Here is a 21113-nt window from a genome sequence, read left to right on the forward strand (position 1 = left end):
AGTTCTTTATGAGGAAAATTGTTAAAACTTTCTTGAAGGACATAAAAGATGGAGAGAGATTTTATAGATGAAAAGACTCAATATTGTAAATATTTTGGTCTTCCCCAAATTAATAAAATTTCAGGCAGAATGCTTACAGAATCTTTTGTCTTTTGCAGGGGTGGTGGTAAAACATGATGAGCTCCTTCTAAAATTAATTTGGCAAAGATAGGGATTCAAAATAGCCAAGATTATTTTTAAGAACAATAGGCAGGATCACTTGTCCTACCAAATACAGATATTGCATTATTCATCAGTAATAATTAAGGTAGTGAGTATTGGTGCAAGGAGAGACCAACAGAAGAGTGGGATAGGAGAGCATAGAAACTGACCTTCATGAATAATGGAATTTGGAAGGTGACAGAAATAGCATTTCAGTGGGGCTATTATGAAAGACAGTTGGCCCTTTACATGGAAAAAGATACCATTTGAATCTTGCTTTATTCCAAACACCAAAAATAAACTCCAGATGGATTAATGGCAACCTAAATGTGAAAAACAAAGCTGAATGAAATGTACAGTGCCGGGCATATAGTTAGTAATTACGTAATATCTTTGTAAGGTGACAGATGACAACTCGACTTCACGGTGATTGTTTTGAAATGTATAGAAATATTGAACCACTGTATTGTGCACCAGGAACTAACATGGTGTTGTAGGTCAATTATACTTCAAAAACAGACAAACAAACTCATAGAAAAAGAGGTCAAAAAAAAAAAAAAGAGGTCAGATTTGTGATTAACGGGGTGAGGGGTGGCGGAGGGGGAATTGGATGGCAGTCAAAAGATGCAGACTTCTAGTTATAAGACAAATAAATACTAAAGATGTAATTTGTAATATGATACATAGAATTAACACTGCTATAGTTATATATGAAAGTTGTTAAGAAAGTAAATCCTAAGAGTTCTCATCATAAGGAAACACAATTTTTTCCAATTTCATTTTGTATCTATATGAGATGACGAGTGCTCACTAAACTTACTGTGGTCCTCATTTCACAATGCATGTAGGTCAAATCATTGTGCTGTACACCTTAAACCTGTACAGTGCTGTGTGTCAATTATGTGTCAATAAAACTGGAAGAAAAAACAGAAGAAAATATGGAAAACTATGCTAATGATATTGGAGTAGGATGGATTTAAATGCAAAACATACAAGTCAGTAGTAAAAGGCAAGCGTATCAGTTTCCTGTTGCTGCTGTAACAAGTTACCACAAATTTAGTGCTGAGGGGGCTTCCCTGGTGGCGCAGTAGTTGAGAGTCCGCCTGCCGATGCAGGGGACGCAGGTTCGTGCCCCGGTCCGGGAAGATCCCACATGCCACGGAGCGGCTGGGCCCGTGGGCCATGGCCGCTGAGCCTGCGCGTCCAGAGCCTGTGCTCCGCAACCAGAGAGGCCACAACAGTGAGAGGCCCGTGTACCGCAAAAAAAAAAAAAAAAAAATTTAGTGCTGAAAACAACAGAAATCATCTTACATTTCTGGAGGTCAGAAGTCTAAAATAGGTCTTACTGGGGTAAAATTACGGGGTCGGCAAGACTGCATACCTTCTGGGAGACACTGGGGGCGAATCTGATTCTTTAACTTTTCCAGCTTCTAGAGGTGCCCAGCATTCCTTGGCTCATGGCCCTCTTCCATCTTCAAAATTTATCACTTCAATTTCTGTTCTCTATCCTCTGTCTCTGACCCTCTTATAAGGACCTATGTGATTATATTAGGTCTATCTGGATAATCCAGACAAATATCCCCATCTCTAGATTCTTAACTCTTTTTTTTTTTTTTTTTTTTGCGATACGCGGGCCTGTCACCACTGCGGCCTCTCCCGTTGTGGAGCACAGGCTCCGGACACGCAGGCGGGCCCAGCCGCTCCGCAGCACGTGGGATCTTCCCGGACCGGGGCACGAAGCCGTGTCACCTGCATCAGCAGGCGGACTCCCAACCACTGCGCCACCAGGGAAGCCCTAGATTCTTAACTCTTAATCACATTTGCAAAGTCCCTTCCTCTATATCAGCTAACATATTCATAGGTTCCAGGATTAGGATGCAGACCTCTTTTTGGATGGTGGTGGGGGAACATTAATTATTGAGCCTACCACAGCAAGCCACAGACTAGAGAATATATTTTCAGCTCTTATAAGCTACAAAGGTTTAATGTATAGAATATAAAAAGAACTCTTTCAAATCAATTGAAAAGAAAAACCTATTTTAAGAATCAGCAGAGACTATGAATAGCCAGTTCATAAATGTGAGAAAATGGCTAAGAACATACAAAGGATGTTAAACCTCACTAGTGATCCAGTAAATGCAAATTATCAATAAAGTAGTAATTAGGTAGCATTACGTTACTTTAGATACAAACATTGGAAGATCTGACAACACCAAAGTTTAGTTTAGTGGCAGAGAAGTGGGATTATTCGTACAAAGCTAGTGGAAGGAGTATCAGTTGCTATGAGGGAAAAATAAGGATGTTTGTTGCAGCATTGATGGATGAAACAAACTATAGTACAGCACAATCATAAAAGGAAATATATTAACTGAGGTTCATGTGTTACTAAGGATGTTACAGTAAGATATATTTCTGTGAAATTTAAAAACAAAGGATGTATAAAGATTCACAACTTCATCATAGTGGTTACTTCTAGGGAGGGGGGAAAATTAAAATTCATCTGTACATGTTATGATTTTACTTGTTTATACAATTTGATATAAATATAGTAAAATTTAAATTTTACTTCTGGGTGCTGGATACATGATCGTCTAGATATTATTTATTCTTTTTTGAAATGTATTATAACTTTTTTTTTAAAGGAAGAAGACCAGTTAGAAAGGCCTGTGATGAAACTGATTTTCTAAGCCAAGTGAAAGAGGCTCTTATGAGGGGCATTATAAGTTCACTGGAGAAGAGTTTGGTTTGAGAGTCTGACAGACCATTGCTTGTTAGCTGAGTGACCCTGGGCATGTTTCTGACCACTCTATGCCTCAACTTTCTCATCGAATAAAATGAGGATTATATGAGCTAGTGCATGTGAAGCCTTTAGCACATGAAAACACTCAATAATATTATAATAGCTCATAGACAAGAATTCATATTTGTTGTGCAACATCAAGATTTGATAAGACTGAAAGTATTTATGTGATTTTGTTTTAAATGGGCCAAACTTAGAAGATTCCAGATTAGAGTCTCATTAGAGATTTATGAGCCTTCTATTAAATTTTCATCACTGCAGATACGTTTTTGCCAGCACACTGTTTGGTATTTCTCTGGATTGGAATGGTATTTGAGGTGCACATTATGGTTACTTTCCTTGAATTCAGTCTAGTTGTTCTTAGTTTTTTAGCCATGGTTCACTTGGCAAAGATTAGGGTGAAGTGATATTGTTGGGCTGTACAAATATGGCTGTTCTTAGTGGCTGTTTGCTAGATATTTTTAAAATAAAATAACATGTTATATTTAGAGTCTAACCAACTAACATAATCCTAAGGTAATATCAACACCTTTCCCATACAAGCAGTGATTTGAAACTCAAAGAACTATACAATGCTAATGTACAGGTCTGTATGGTTTTTTTTTTTTGTATGTAAATAAATGAGCATGTTTATTGCCCAAAGGGAAAGAGCCAGGAAAAAGTGGAAGGTGGAAATGTCAGAGACAGATGATATGGGACAAAAGAATTCCCCTGGACTTGGCAACTGGAAATACCTGGAAGAGTGAAGATCTGGTTAAGGCAGATAAGGATGTAAAGTGCTGAAAAGCAGTAGAGATGATAGTAACTTTGTTACTCTGACAGATGAGGCTGCAAAGCCCTTTGGAGATCAGAACTTGAAGGGCTTTGTATACCATGAAAGGAAGTTTTGGACACTTCCTGTTAGAGGTCAGAGCTCAAGAGCTTCCTTCCATCTCAGCATTTGAACTTGTTTAAGTATCCCAGGCACTTGGCAAATTATCTGGCGTGCAAGAAAAATTCAGAAATGTTTGCTAAATTGAATAATTTCTTCTTTCTTCTAAGCAATGAGAAGTAAGGCAAAGTTTTATCAGATGCTTTGTTTTTAGTATTAATAGTCAATAAACTTCCCAAGTAGTTTTCACCTCTCTTCTCACTTCCAGAATGGCCTCTTTTTCTCCAATAAATGTGGTCTTTGAACGGGATGTTCCCTTTCATTATGTTTTTGTCAGAGGTCTCTCTTCCACCCCCACCAACTCCCCCCTTTTAGTCTAACACAGACTCTAACTAGAGATATTCTGTGTGATTACACAAACCATGCTTCTAGGACCCCAACATATTTCCATTTCAAAGATCTTTTGACTGTGTGCTTTCAAGTTATAGTTTATGTACTCCCTGGAGTGAAAGATTGAAGTCTTGGTCTCGTGTTGACACTGAGCTAACTAATATAATTCAATATTTGCTTCGTCTTTAAAATTAGGAAAAGACCATTTGACAGACTTCATTCCACCTCAAAGACTTGCTATATGGATAAAAAAAAATGAAAAAAATGTATAAAGTACATATATTCTCTTTACCATCTTGCAAACTCATGCAGTTGATGATTAGGGAAACTAATTCACCCCCATCGTTAAATACTGTTCAAGCTCGTATTCAAGTCTGTATAGTTTTAAGAAATGTCAAAAATTAGTAGTTAGATTTAAACATTTTATCCAATATATATTGAAGATGTGTTGATATAAATGTAATCCTTCTAGCAGAGTACCTGTACCCAGGTCTCAGAGCTTCAAATTTAGATGGTGGACACACTTGCTAAGTTGATGGGATAGGTAAGAATGGGGTCATAGATATTACCCAGAAGAGCAACATGAAGTCAACTGCTTCAGATAATGTCACACATGCCAATCAAAAATATTCTACATGATAAAATTACTTAGAACATTTTAGAACTATAGTGGAGGGGTTAAGAACACAGCCTCTGAGGCCATTCTGTCTAGTTTCAAATGCCAGCTCTTTTATTTACTGTATGTGACCTGTGCCTTCATTCGTCATCTGTAAAGTGGGGTTAATAATGGTACCCATGTCAAAGGAAAGTTGCATGGATTAAAGGAGTGAATACAGTTCTACAATTCCTAACATGAATGTACTTTGGGATTTGGAATTTTTCATATTTTAAATTTTCATATTTTAAATTAATTTAATATGGTTCATAGATAGCATATAAGGCAATAACCCCAGAAAGGTTCTGGGCAACACCCCATAATTAAACACATTCCTGTTGCTGTAGCAAAATATAATCATGGCTACACAAGTTGGATAAATTTTATAAATAGTTTTCTACTTATTCAGATCAGATTTTGTTGCCAAATGAATTAGGTTAAAAAAATTGGGTTATATGTATATGTATATATACACACATGTATATATACATATATATATCCATCCATTCACAATCCCTTCTATATAGTTTGTGTGTATGTATATATGATGCCCAGCACATATTAAGTGTCATGTATGTTAGTTCTTACTATTACTGTCATTTAAAATATTATTTTAGTTGATGGAGTGATAAGTTTTCTTTTCATTTACACAGTTTAAGTATTCTTTTCCTTTCTTAACCACAGCCTCCTTTTAGAGACTGTATCCTCTTTGCATGGCTCAGACTTCACCCAGCAGGAATGTCCTGTTGCTGCTGACACCTAAGAAGAGCCTGTGGCCCCAAATGGTTGGCTGTCTTCTAAGTTAGCATGGACTGAGGCCAAGAGATTTGTAGAGCTCAAATTGTAATTAAATTCTGGTGGTTTCTGTTGTCCTTGGAAAGTTCAGATTACTCTGTCATCTTCAGTTTTAAAGACTGTTAATAGTGTATATATACTCTTCCTACTTTCATATTTGGAAAATGTATCAGAAAAATAAGATTTTAACATAGTTCTTCAGTGCTCTTTATTTCTGAATGATTGTCTTCCTAATCTTCCTAACCTTTAGGTACATTTATAAATCGAGTACATTTATGAATTTAAGTACAGTTGACCATTGAACAACACAGGGGTTTAGGGGTGCTAACCCCCCCGTCTCCACCCCCTATAGGCAGTGGAAAATCTACGTACTGCTATTTCTGCCTCAAGACAAAGGAATTGATAAATGTCTCACCCAAGGGCAGGAAGGTGAAACAATTTGGATAGAATCAGGACTCGAACCCAGTTCTTTTGATTCCATATATTGTGATCTCTAATGAACACAAACTTTCCCCAACACTTAGTTAATTTAAAGAACTGTAAAATGAAAATACAGATACTAAATTTATTGGGGAAAAATCCACGTTCAGGTGGATCTGCACAGTTCAAACCCATGTTCAAGGATCAACTGTGTATTTATAAATTAAGACCATTTAAGTAAAAATAATTTAAATAGAGAAAAGTCAAGTTAAATATATATCTCAAACCTCTAAAGAGGGAATGACTTTAAGCTTAGAAACAATAGATGTTTGCAAATGAAAAGTTTGATAGATGGGACCACATGATGATATCTCGTTGTTGTTAATGGAAAGGAGGGAGGTTTGTCCATCCCTGTTAGTCATATTTCTTCCTTGGTTAATGCTGTTGGTTTGTGTTCTTTGCCCATTTAGGTACTGGGTCTCTTAGAGGATCCTTACTGATTTATGTAAACTCGTAAAAATATCTGCAGTCATTTTCTGCAATTTTTTCTCAATCTTCCTGCGTGATCATTTTTTAAAACAATTTTTGAGATCCCCTCCATCAGATTTTGCATTGTTATCGTAAGATAAATTTCTAGGTCCAGAATTGCTAGATTGTCTTTGAAATGGGGAGTGAATTTGATGCAATCTGAGTGATAATGGTAGTCTTTTAAAAAATGCCTTTGAAAAAAATAAAATAAAATAAAAAACACCTTTGTGGACATTCCACAAAAGGAAGGTGGAAAATGTACACAGGACCTATTTTCTTAGAATGTCACTTAGCATTTAAGTTATATCCTCACATAAGATTTTAATTTTTCCCTGTGGAATATAAAAGAGTTACCTCATGTCAGCGTTAAATGCCTGTAATGTAAGTGCCACTCTTACCACAGCAAACTCTTTACTGGGGAGAGTGTTGCTGATGGTTGATCATGCCCAGTCCAGGCTCCTTGCCTATCTGCCCTTCCTTACTAATTAGTAACTCAACAAGTAGAGGTAAGCTGAAATGCTTCTTCATTAGCTTAAGGGTGAGAATGTTGGGAAAAGTAAATAGCAATAAAGTCAGGGGCTTATCTGTGGATTTTGACTGTCCACTAATTTTCTGTCACCAGTTTTAGTGGGTAATTTAGAGCCTGCTGTTGGCTGCATTTCTAAACTACTGCTGTTCTCGACCCTCCTATAAGGACATTTCTTCTATAAATTGTTGGCATGCTTCCAGTTTTTATTTTGCAGATAGCAGAAGAGAAGCCTGATCTGGTCTGCAGTCACTCAGGAACTCAGTGACTTGAGATGAATTTCCATTCCTGACCCAGTTTATGTTGTTTACTGAAGGAAAATCAGTGCTCCCGGGCAGTCTTTTTATGCTTAGCTTACTGTTTCACTGCACGCAGTGACGCTTACCTGCTTTTCCAGCATCCTCTAACCCCTCAATCTGCACTATCTGATACCATAGCACTAGCCACATGTAGTTTTTTTAATTAAAATTAAATAAAACACATTCACTTTGGTCACACGAGCCACATTTCAAATGCTCCATGGCCATGTATGGCTAGCAGCTACCATACTGAAGATACGGATATACAATATTGCTGTCGCTGCAGAAAGTTCCGTTGGACAGTACTTCACACCTTCCGTGATCCACAGGCAACCTTTGCCACATAACATAAAGAGAAAATTACAACACGTTTTACCTATTTTAGAAACCTGGAAATTTCTCGGTATCCTTTCTCTATCTTTCCTTGTGTTTCAGAGGTAGCATATTTCATCCTTTTCAAAGCGATCCTCTTCCTCATGGACTGATTCCAATCAGGGGTTCTGCACTGATGGGACAGTGGATTGGACCTCCGCCTTCTTCCCTAGAACCACCCCTCTTGTCTTGCATCATTCAGATTCTTCCCATTATGCTGCCACCTTCCACCGTGCCTGCCACGTGGACCAGCCGCCGATTTCCCTCCTCTTTACCAAACTTCTCTAAGAAATAGCCTGTATGCCCTGTCTACAATCTCTTCCCGCTTATTCCTCAGCCCTTTCAGCCTAGATTCTGCCCCTCATCTCCTGCATGTGGCTCAGTGAGCTCTCTCATTGGTTACCAGCTGCCCCGTGGTCGCCAAACCCAAGCAGCCTCGTCGCAGTCACCCTCTTCCTCGACATTGCAAAAGTATTTGATACTGTGGCCAACTCTTCCTTATAATTTTCTTTCTCCTTTACTTCTGTGATATGTCCTCTTTTGTCTCCTCTCTCCTAGTTCAGTCACCTCCACAGGCCTGTCTTTCATCACCACCCTCTTCATTTGTCAGCGCAGTTCTGCCCTCCTGTCATTTCCGTTTTCTTACCCATAACTGGCTCCAGTTATTACCCAGATTCTGAGAGTTCCCAGATTATCATCCCTACATTCGATCTTCTCCCTGAACTCCAGATCAGAAGGTCCGGTGTTCATTGGACATTTCTGTTAGGATTATTCTGCCTCTATCTCAACCTTCAAACCTCCAGTTCTCAATATAAGTTCTCAGCTGCGGGGCATATTTCCTCTCCAGATTTTCTTATAATTAGTGTTGACTCTTGAACAACATGGGGGTTAGGGGTGCCGACCCTCCGCACAGTTGAAAATCAGCGTGTGCCTTTACTGGTGGCCCTCCATTTCCGTGGTTCCACATGCAAGGATTCAACCAACCTCAGACTGTGTAGTACGTATTTATTGAAAAAAATCCCTGTACAGTTGGATCCGTGCAGTTCAAACCCTTGTTGTTCACGGGTCGACTGTGTACCACCGTGCCCCCAGCCCCACTCTCGCACATGTTTTTTCTCACTTTCTCATTCCATCTGTTTGTCTCGGTCTCTCTCATCACTGCGATAGTTTTTCTGGCCATCCCTTATTCGCCAATCCTAACCTTCCAACGCCCCCCACCACCACCACCACCTCCTGTTTTAGGTCTGACTCTTCTTCGTTGGCCTGGAGGATTCTTCCCCTGTACTGATACTTGCATTCTTTCTTTTCTTCACTCATGTTGTTGCCAGATAAGTTTTCTGAAGTCCATTTAAAGAAAAATATGTGCAAACACATTTACATGCAAACATAGGCATAATAATTACCAATTTAAATTTTTGAATAAATATTTCCATGGTTCAAAAATCCAAAAGGAACCAAAAGGCATGCAGTGAAAAACTTCTCTCCCACTTGGGCCTTTTATCTTCTCAGATCCTAGTTTCCTGACACATTCGCCATGGAGTAGTTTTATATTGATTTTTTAAGGAAAATTTTAATGCGTATAAAGCACATGTTATGTGTGTGTGTGTGTACATAAATTTTCCCTTCTCTACACAAATGGCAGCATAAGAAATATGCTCTTCTGCACTACTCTTTGTCTTTGCCACTAAAGAACATATCTTAGAGATCTTTCATAACAATCTCATTCTTTTGTACAGCTGTATAGAATTCCTCCACAATTTACTTAACCCATGCCCACTTGATGGACATTTAAGTCATTCTCCATCCTTTGCTAGTCCAAACACTGCTGCCAGGAATAACACTTTGATAAGTCATTTTGCTCTTATGCAAGTGTATCTGCAGGTCACTTGTGAGAGCTGGTCGTTGGACTGTTTATTTACTGTTCTCTGAACGTCCACAGTCCCTGTCCCCAGTGCTCTGCTTCTCATGTACCAACTTACATATAGTTCAGCCCCTTCCTACTCCTCTGCCCAAAAGCCTTCAAGGACTCCCTGTCGGCAATAAATCTGTCTCTGCCCTGTCAGCGTAAAGGAGAAGCAGGCAACTCAATACACAATAGCAAACAGTGGGAGCGCTCGCCACTGTTTCTTGTTGGACTCCGTGTTCCAGCTACATAGGTCTACCTGCTGTTTCCCTAACATGGCCCGTGCCTTTCTGTCTCCCTTCTTTGCACAGAGTGCCTTCCCTTTATTCTCCGTAGGCCTCTCCAGATCCATGGCATCTTTTGAGACTGAGCTCCTACACCACCATGTCTGTGAAGCTTCCTTGATTCCTGCACCCTTCTGCTAAAAAGAGTCTGGGCTTCCCCTGGGTACTTTCATAGGGCATATCCTTCTCTGCCCTGGATTACATTCCGATATCTGTGCAATTCTTCTAGTTTAGCTTCTAGTTAGTAATGCCCCAGACATAAGGATGGTGACTTGTTTTGATTTCTCATCCCCCAGAAGTTGCCTAACATGGTGTCATACCAATGAACGAGAAAGAGCAAAGTTGATTCTATTCTTGTCTGACGTGAGGGTTGGGGGAATACTTAAGAGCCTAGAGCCAAGAAGTCTTGTATTCTCAGTGACTGCTCCTGTGACCTCCTGGGAAATGCGAGTTCTGTTCCATTCTATGTTTATTCTATGGCCAGCTAAAAGCATTGGCAGGACCAAAAATGCGGTCTGTATTACAGCACAACCAGACCTTAATATGTGATTGGAACCAGGTCTCCATTTTTATTATGACAGCGAGACTCCTTTTTTAAAGCTTCAATTATTTACAAAAAAATTGAATAAAAATTATTTATGGAATCTCGTCTCACCACTGCAGCTTTGACTATAAGGCCATTAGAGGGTAGAGCAGTAAACTGCATATGAAACAGTGGATCCAGGGTACCCTGCGTTCTAACTGGGATGTCACTGAGGTGTGGACACTGTATGGTGATGTTTTCTCTCTTCTGTGCTGTTAGGTTTTTGAAGAACCCTCCATTAGCCTTTTTGCTCTGGAACATTGTGAGGGGAGAGAGTTACATCTAGAAGAGGCTGTGAACTCTGTTCTGAACAAGGACCTGCACTTCTACACCCAGTCTGTGTGGGTAAAAAGTGGACTGTAAGTATGGGACAAGGGCTTGGCCTGCTTCAGTCACTCTTGTAGAACAGAGTTGCGCAGTTGCTTTTTATTCCCCCACAGCTGCTGTTACGTGGTCTGATGGTACTCTTACTCCTTCTTTTCTCTCTCCATGTAATAATAGTAGTTTCTCTCAAATAAGAGAAGACGGTGGACTGTGTCCAGTATGAAGTAGCAGGCAGTGGTCTGGGAGAAGAGCCTGCTGGGAGAGAAGGGCTGCCACGTGTTCAGAACATGTGTCCTAGAGAAGGTGGACCAGATGACCGTAACAATTTGAGCCCACTTTCTTTTCAGAAGAAAACTAATTAAACCAGCAACTTTGACTGGTTGAGACCATTGCCTGCTTATGACAAGTGACTAAAACTAATAGGGTTTTTTTGTATTTTGATTTGACATCTTGTTTATTCTAGAGCTGTTTGCTCCAAGGCAGTTATTTTCAGGCTGGATGTCCTGGCTGACCCAGCCCACCTACCAGCGTTGCTGTTCATTCAGGATGTCAGTCAGGGTGGATCCAGGTCTTGCGGGGCCTGCACTTTTACAATCTAGGGAGATGACTCTAAGAAATGAAAAATGATGGGTATGAACTTCATTAGGTATGAACTTGCAAATTTATTCAGAACAGAAATGGTAAGTGGCCTGCAAGGGAGGGGCCCTGAAGTTGAAGCTCTAATGCTTCCTAGAAAATCTACATCTCAGACCATTTCTGAGAGTGGCTGTCAGCCTGCCCCTCCTCCTGTACCTTTGGTGTTTAGGTACCAAAAGTCATCTGAAAGAACACACATTGCTCTCAATGATTAATATAAAGATGCCTATTTTTATGTCTTCTGACTTTGAAATTGTGTGATAATCAACTCTCCTTGTTAAACTATCTTGGGGATAATGAAAGACAAAGCTGAGACTGTACGTTGATTTGAAAACTGAGTTATAACTATTATAGTAAGTGGTTTCTGTATCATTCACGTGTACAGCAGTTTAAACTTTCTTCTGCAAAGCATTTCACATGGTTTGATGTTTATTAAACATAAATTGCTTTGCTCTCTCTAAGCATAATAATCCCTATATTATATCATTTAATTAATCCCTATATATATCATTTACCACTTAACTAACTATGAACTGAATTCTACATCCCTGTGAAAGTTAGGACTTTCACAGCATTTTTTTTAATAATAAATTTATTTATTTTTGGCTGCGTTGGGTCTCCATTGTTGCATGCGGGCTTTTTCTAGTTGTGGCGAGCGGGGGCCACTCTTCCTTGCGGTGCACGTGCTTCTCATTGCAGTAGCTTCTCTTGTTGCGGAGCACAGGCTCTCGGCGTGCAGGCTCAGTAGTTGTGGGATCTTCCTGGACCCAGGGATCGAACCCGTGTCCCCTGCATTGGCAGGTGGATTCTTAACCACTGCACCACCAGGGAAGTCCCTTACAGATTTTTTACACATTTCTTTTCTTTACATTTCTAAGTGGAACTGATAGTTACTGACTCACTTCTGGAAATTTCTCACGAGCTTATTTCACTCTTTTGTAGAAAACTGGTGCCATTTTACCTTAACATTCTTATTGCTCCTCTTCAGTTTATTATGTACCTCCTCTCACTGTTCTGGATTCTCTGAAAGAGAATTGGTACATGGAGTAAGGACTAGTGAAGGCTGTCTGAAGGTTTTCCTAGGCCACAGATGGCTCCCAGAATGCCACTTAATGCACAGCCAGCTGCCCTCAGTGACAAGTTTTGTTCTGTTTAATCCCTGTATTATGCCACATCTCTGATCTGTGGTGGTAATGGGGGCCAAGTTAATGCTTTTTAACTGTGAAATTCATTAGATTAATACATAATGAGGTATAGTTTATTGAAACCTTGCCTAGGTTTTATAACTGAGACATCCCTGCCTGTCTAAAAAGAATCTGCAAAGCTGGAGAGGTAGCTCAGCCTCTCCGTGGTCATGCTGTCCTGACTCTGCACCAATCTGATGGTTTAGATTGTGTTGGCAAGAAGGGGTAGAGGGAAGGTCATATGCCTTGTTCATCCATTCATAATTTGGCCAAGCCTGATCTTGGCTGTGGAGAGCAGGAGGCTTCGTCTGAACCAAGCAAGGCAGCCACCTCGTCTTCATGCCTACTTTCTGAAAGCACCATATGCCATGACCTGGAGTCCTGCTGAGAATTTCAGATGCTCTTGGCAGTCCCAGCTTATTCTCCTTAGCTTGATAACCACCTCAAGCAGGGCTCAGCAAACCTTTTCAGTAGGGGCCACGTGGTCTTTTCAGTTTGTTGGCTATCCTGCCTCTGTCACAAGCATTCAACCTGCCATTGTGGGTGCTGAAGCAGCCGAGGCCAGTCCGGAAAGGAATGGGCGTGACTGTGTGCCACTGAATGAGTCTCCAGGCTCCAGACACTCACCTTGAGGCGCTGCACACTTTGACACACTGTAACTTGGCCCGATTTGAAGGCCCCTGGGGTCCTGAGAAGTATTTGCAAAGGAGCTAGACCTTGAAGTAAGGGTTCAGACCAGATTTCTGTGGATAATTTTAAGTAGCCCTTGCTGGGAGTTGTTGTGGAAGGAGGTGTGTCTGCAGAGGTCACTGGAGCTGTCCAGAGAGGCTTTGAAGGACGTGGGACAGTGAGCCTAAGAGTGGAGAGGAAACAGGTGGTTTTTAACTGGGTGATTAGGGAGGAATTACGGTCTATCTCTGAATGTTAAAATGTTAGGAAAAAAACTTGGTATCATCAAAGGAACAAAGAATCCTAAAGCTGGAGGGAACCTTGTTTTGGACGTAAGAAAACCGGATTCCTGATGAATCTAAATCTTCTAAGCCACAGTCCAGTGGGCTTTCTCCTAGTCCTCCCTGCTTTTTCCATTAAAATATACAATTACACAATGTTTTTTCTTAAAAACAGTCTACAAACCTGGAGGTTTTAAAGAAGGAACCCTATATGGTATAGTAAGAGGTATTTTTGTTAAAAGATTGCTTTCTGTTTTAAGCATCCCATTTTTTTCTTTCCTCTTCTCGTATAGGTGGATAGCTTATGAAGGATCCAATTTCTTAGGAAGACAAATCCTACTCAAGCCTAATGAGATCCCGAATTGGACAGCATTCAGTGGATGGAAAACAATTGGTTCCCTCCGTCCTATGAAGCAGGTAAGGAGAAGAGAACCATACGATCCAAAATAGCTCCATTTCTTAGTAGAAATGTCAAAACCCGCAGCATCTGAACTAGGGACCGTTTAATTTAGTGCCACTTATGTTATAGGAGGATCTGATTAGGATGGGGATTTTATAGATTTTAGCTAATTCATAAAATTGTACCTAAGGTCAGCACTGGGTTTTAGCTTTGAGTCCAGAGTCCTATTGACCTTGTTGCCTTTTCATGGGAAAATAAGTATCATAAGCTCTGTGGCAAGCAGTGGAAAGAAGAATGAACTCTGAGAGTGCACTAGTTTTACTTCCTAAGTACCTGGCTTTTTCCCCCCACTTATGTAATACTCAGGATGGATCCTAGCAATTTAATTAACATAGTATTTATTGCACACCTACTGCTTGTCAGTCTTCTATTCAAAAGCTTCCCACTGCACTTCGGATATAGTCTAATCTCTTCAACGTGTCCTATGTGATCTGGCTCCCCCTGGCTTCTCCAGCCTCATCTCTCATCATCTCCCACTCACACGCATGGCTGTCACATGCACCAGCGCACAGAGTGTTTTCCCACGCTTAACACAGGCTCTGCCCTCTGTCTAGAAGTTTCTCCCCCCATTCTTTGCCAGGCTAGTTCTTACTTCTCCTTCTAAGTTCATCGTAGTTTCAGGTCCTCCAGGAAGCCTGTCTCACTCTCTCTCTAAAACCAAACTACATCCTTAAAGACCTGGTTCTTTTTCTACAAGACACTGCCTGCAGTTTGTCATGACATAGTTGTTGTTGGACTGGGTGCTTTCTCACTCTGCTAGAAGCCCTGTGAAGGCAGAGGCTGTGCATACTCTACCCTGTCACAATGTCTGGCACATTGTAGGAACTCAGGGACTATCTGTTTAATGAAGGAATGAATGTATAAATGGATAAGTGAATGTTTGACATTATGCAGAAAAATTATGGAAGATGTATAAGGGTAGACATGATTTTGGCCTTCTTGGAGCTTACATTTTTGTTGGGTAAAAAACATGTCCAACTCAAAGCAGTAATATAAACTGCAAAATGGGGAGGGGCCAAGATGGCAGACTAGAAAGACCCTGAGCTTACCTCCTCTCACAAGCACACCAAAATCACAACGATCTGCAGAACGGCCATCGATGAAAAAGACTGGAACCTACCAGAAAAGACATTCTGTAACTGAAGACATATAGAAGGAACCACAATGAGTAGGAGGGACAGACTTGCAATATAATCAAATCACATACCTCTGAGCGGGTGACCCAAAACCTGGAGAATAATTATATTGCAGAAGTTCTCCCAAAGGAGTGAGGGTTCTGAGCCCTACATTGGGCTCACCAGCCTGGGGGTCCTGCAACAGGAAGACGATCCCCCAGAGCATTTGGCTTTGAAGGCCAGTGGGGCTTAATTTCGGGAGCCCCACAGGACAGGGGAAAATAGAGATGTCACTCTTAAACGGTGCAAACAAAATCTCATACACAATGCCCAGGGCAAAAGCAGTAATTTGATAAGAACCTGGGCCAGACCTACCTGCTGGTCTTGGAGAGCCTCTCAAAGAGGTAGGTGGTAAACGGATCAGTGAGCTGGAAGACAGAGTAGTGGAAATCACTGACGCTAAACAAAAGAAGAAAAGAGAAAAAAAAAGAGGACAGTATAAGAGCCCTCTGGTACAACATCAAGCACACTAATTTTACATTGTAGGGGTCCCAGAAGGATAAGAGCAGGAGAAAGGGCCTGAGAAAATATCTGAGACATAATAGCTGAAAACTTCCCTAACCTGGAGAAAGAAACAGTCACTCTAGTCCAGGAAGCGCAGAGAGTCCAATACAGGATTAACCCAAAGAGGAACATACCAAGACACATTGTAATTAAAATGACAAAAATTAAGGATATAGAGAGAATATTAAAAGCAGTGAGGGAAAAGCAGCATATAACATACAAGGGAACTCCCATAAAGCTATCAGCTGATTTTTCAGCAGAAACTGCAGGCCAGAAGGGAGCCGCGTGATATATTTAAAGTGATGAAAGGGAAAAACCTACAAGCAAGAATACTCCACCCATCAAGGTTCTTGTTCACATTTGATGGAGAAATCAAAATCTCTACAGACAAGCAAAAGCTAAAAAGAGTTCAGCACAACCAAACCAGCTTTACAACAAATGTTAGAGGAACTTCTCTAGGCAAAAAAGAAAAGGCCACAACAAGAAACAAGAAAATTATGAAATGAAAAAGCTCACCGGTAAAGGCAAACAAGCAGTAAAGGTAGGAAATCATCCACACACAAAGCTAGTAGGGAGGTTACAAAGCAAAAGTAAAACCATCTCTATCCACAATAAGCAGTTAAGGGATACACAAAACAATTAGGTGTAAAACATGACATCAAAAACAGTAATCATAAGGGGAGGAGAGTACAAATAGAGACTAGTTAAAATGCATTTGAGATTAAGAGATCAGCAACTTAAAACAGTCATGTATATATATAGACTGCTGTATAAATACCTAATGGTAACCATAAACCAAAAATCTACAACAGATATACACACAAAAAGGAATGCAAACATAACACTAAAGATAGTCATCAAATCACATTAGAAGAGAACAAAAGAAGAAAAAAGGGGAGAAAAGGGCCTATAAAAACAAATCCAAAACAGTTAACAAAATGGCAGTAAGAACATACATATCAATAATTACCTTAAATGTAAACGGACTAAATGCTCCAACCTAAAGACACAGAGTGGCTGAATGGATACAAAAACAAGACCTGTATATATGCTGTCTACAAGAGACTCACTTTAGATCTAGAGACACATACAGACCAAAAGTGAGGGTTTGGAAAAAGGTATTCCATGCAAGTGGAAATCAAAAGAAAGCCAGAGTAGCAATACTTAACATTAGACAAAATAAGACTTTAAAATACTGTTACAAGAGACAAAGAAGGACACTATATAATGATCAAGGGATCAATCCAAGAAGATGACATAACAATTGTAAATATATATGCACCCAACATAGGAGCACCTCAATATATGAGGTAAATATTAACAAACATAAAACAAGAAATTGACAGTAACACAGTAATAGTAGGGGACTTTAATATACCCCATTCACATCAATGGACAGATCAGACAGAAAATCAATAAGGAAACACTGACCTTAAGTGACACATTAGACCAAATAGATTTAATTTATATATAGAGAGCATTCCATCCAAAAGCAGCAAAACACACGTTTTTTTCAAAGTATACCTGGAACATTCTCCAGGATATATCACACGCTAGGCCACAAAACAAGCCTCGGTAAATTTAAGAAAATTGAAATCAAGTATCTTTTCCGACCACCATGCTATGAGACTAGAAATCAGCTGCAAGAAAAAAACTGCAAAAAACACAAGCCTGTGAAGGCTAACAGCTAAACAACCAATGGATCACTGAAGAAATCAAAGAGGAAATCAAAAAATACCTACGGACAAATGAAAATGAAAACACAACAATCCAAAACCTATGGGACACAGCAAAAGCAGTTCTAAGAGGGAAGTTTAGTGATACAGGCTCACCTCAGGAAACAAGAAAAATCTCAAACAACCTAAACCTTATGCCTAAAGCAACTAAAGAAAGAAGAAACAAAACCCAAAGTTAGTAGAAGGAAAGAAATCATAAAGATCAGAGCAGAAATAAATGAAATAGAGACTAAAAGCACAATAGAAAAGATCAATGAAACTAAAAGCTGGTTCTTTGATAAACCTTTAGCCAGACTCATCAGGAAAGAAAAAAGGGGAGAGGGCCCAAATCAATAAAATCAGAAGTGAGAAAGAAGTTACAGCTGACACCACAGAAATACAGAGGCTCATAGGAGACTACTACAAGCAACCATCTGCCAATAAAATGGACAACCTGGAAGAAATGGACAAATTTTTAGAAAGGTATAATCTCCCAAGACTGAAGCAGGAAGAAATAGAAAATATGAACAGACCAATTACCAGTAATGAAATTGAATCAGTAATTCGAAAACTCCCAACAAACAAAAGTCCAGGACTAGACGGCTTCACAGGTGAATTCTACCAAATATTTAGAGAAGAGTTAACCCCTATCCTTCTGAAACTATTCCAAAAAATTGCAGAGGAAGGAACAGTTCCAAACTCATTCTCTGAAGCCAGCATCACCCCGATACCAAAACCAGACAAAGATATCACACAAAAAAAGAAAATTACAGTCCAGTATCACTAATGAACATACATGCAAAAAGCCTCAACAAAATACTATCAAACCAAATCCAACAATACATTAAAAGGGATCATACGCCATGATCAAGTGGGATTTATCCCAGGGATGGAAGGATTTTTCAGTATCTTCAAATCAATCAATGTGATATACCACACCAACAAATTAAAGAATAAAAAAAAATGTTCATCTCAACAGATACAGAAAAAGCTTTTGACAAAATTCAACATCCATTTACAATAGAAACTCTCCAGAAGGTGGGCACAGAGGGAACATAACTCAACATAATAAAGGCCATATATGACAAACCCACAGCTAACATTATACTCAAGGATGAAAAGCTAAAGAAATCTCTAAGATCAGGAACAAGATAAGGATGTCCACTCTTGCCGTTTTTATTCAACACGGTATTGAGAGTCCTAGCCACAGCAATCAGACAAAAAAAAGAAAGAAAATGAATCCAAATTGGAAAGAAGTAAAATTGTCACTGTTTGCAGATGACGTGATACTATACAAAGAAGATCCTAAAGATGCCACCAGAATACTAGAGCTCATCAATGAATTCAGTAAAGTTGCAGGATCCAAAATTAATATGCTGGAATTTGTTGCATTTCTATACACTAACAATGAACTTTCAGAAAGAGAAAGTAAAGAAACAATCCCACTTACCATTGCATCAAAAAGAAAAAAACACCTAGGAATAAACTTACCTAAGGAGGCAAAAGACCTGTATTTGGAAAACCTTAAGACACTGATGAAAGAAATTGAAGACAACACAAACAGATGGAGAGATTTACCGTGTTGTTGGATTGGCTGAATCAGTATTGTTAAAATGACCATACTTCCTAAGGCAATCAACATATTCAGTGCAATCCCTATCAAAATACCAGTGGCATTTTTCAAGGAGCTAGAACAAATAATTTTAAAATGTATAATGGAAACAAAAGGCCCCCAAATAGCCAAAGCAATTTTGAGAACGAACTGAGCTGGAGGCATCACACTCCCTGACGTCGGACTATACTATTGTACAAAGCTACAGTAATCAAAGCATTATGGTACTGGCACACAAACAGACACATACATCAATGGAATAGGATGGAGACCCCGGAAATAAACCCATGCACCTACAGTCATTCTATGACAAAGGAGGCAAGAATATGTAATGGAGAAAAGATAGACTCTTCAATAAGTGGTGCTGGGAAAACTGGAGAGCTACCCATAAAAAAATCAAATTAGAACATTCTCTAACACCATATACAAAAATAAACGCAAAATGGATTAAAGACCTAAATATAATACTGGATAGTATAAAACCCCTAGAGGAAAACATAGGCAGAACACTCTGACATAAATCACAGCAATATTTTTTTGGATCCATCTCCTAAAATAAAGGAAATAAAAGCAAAAATAAATGGACCTAATTAAACGTAAAAGCTTTTGCAAAACAAAAGAAATCATCAGCAAAACGAAAGGGCAATCTACTGAATGGAAGAAAATGTTTGCAAATGATATGACTGATAAGAGATTAATATACAACACATAAAAACAGCTTGAATAGCACAACACAAAAAACATACAACCTGATTTAAAAATGGGCAGAAGAACTGAACAGACATTTTTACAAAGAGGAAGTGCAGATGGCCAACAGGCACCTGAAAAGATGTTCAACATCACTAACCATCAGAGAAATGCAAATTAAAACCACAATGGGATATCACATCACACCTGTCAGAATGGCTATTATCAAAAAGAAGACAAAAAAGAAATGTTGACGAGGATGTGGAGAAAAGGGAACCCTTGTGCACTGTTGGTGGGAACGTAAATTGGTGCAGCCACTGTGGAACACAGTATGGAGGTTTTTCAAAAAACTAAAAATAGAACTACCATATGACCCAGCAATTCCACTCCTGGGTATATGTCCCAAAGAACCAAAAACAGTGATTCAAAAAGGTACGTGCACCCCAATGTTCATAGCAGCATTATTTACAATTGCCAAGATATGGAAGCAACCTAAGTGTCCATCAACAGATGAATGGATAAAGAAGACGTGATGTGTGTGTGTGTGTGTATGTATGTATGTATACACACACACACACACACATACGATGAAATACTACTCAGCCATACAAAAAAATGAAATTTTGCCATTTGCAGCAACATGGTTGGACTTGGAGGGCATTATGCTTGGTGAAATAAGTCAGAGAAAGACAAATACTGTATGATATCACTTACATGTGGAATCTAAAAAATACAACAAACTAGTGAATATAACAAAAAGGAAGCAGATGCACAGATATAGAGAACTAGTGGTTACCAGTGGGGAGACTGGGGAGGGTTAACATATAGGGGAGGGGGAGTAGGAAGTAGAGACTATTGGCTGTAAGATAGGCCCAAGGATGTATGGTACAACACGGGGAATACAGCCAATGTTTTGTAATCACTGTAAATGGAAAGTAACCTTTAAAAGTTGTACTAAAACTTTTTTAGAAAATTAAAAGTTAGGGGCTTCCCTGGTGGTGCGGTGGTTTGGAGTCCGCCTGCCGATGCAGGGGACACGGGTTCGTGCCCCGGTCCAGGAAGATCCCACATGCCGCAGAGCGGCTGGGCCCGTAAGCCATGGCCGCTGAGCCTGCGCGTCCGGAACCTGTGCTCCGCAACAGGAGAGGCCGCGGCAGTGAGAGGCCTGCGTACCGCAAAAAAAAAACAAAAATTAAAAGCTAAGAAATGTGCAAAACAGTGTGTAATCATCTAAAAGCC

The 21113-nt window shown here is 39.7% G+C and overlaps 1 protein-coding gene across 4 annotated transcripts in view; it reads left to right on the forward strand.

Moving 5' to 3' along the window:
- Positions 1-21113, forward strand: part of CRYBG3 (crystallin beta-gamma domain containing 3) — a 111837-nt gene that overhangs the window by 84907 nt on the left and 5817 nt on the right. For all 4 annotated transcript variants that reach the window (XM_022582740.3, XM_022582815.3, XM_089910416.1 and 1 more), the window contains 2 exons: positions 10847-10986; positions 14015-14138. In XM_022582740.3, the coding sequence (XP_022438448.3) occupies positions 10847-10986; positions 14015-14138 (264 nt within the window). The remainder of the gene's footprint in view (positions 1-10846; positions 10987-14014; positions 14139-21113) is intronic.

Source organism: Delphinapterus leucas, chromosome 4, assembly GCF_059928025.1.
Source record: "Delphinapterus leucas isolate spDelLeu-1000000601 "Yukka" chromosome 4, BTC_Dleu_Yukka2, whole genome shotgun sequence".
NCBI classification, from domain to species: domain Eukaryota; kingdom Metazoa; phylum Chordata; class Mammalia; order Artiodactyla; family Monodontidae; genus Delphinapterus; species Delphinapterus leucas.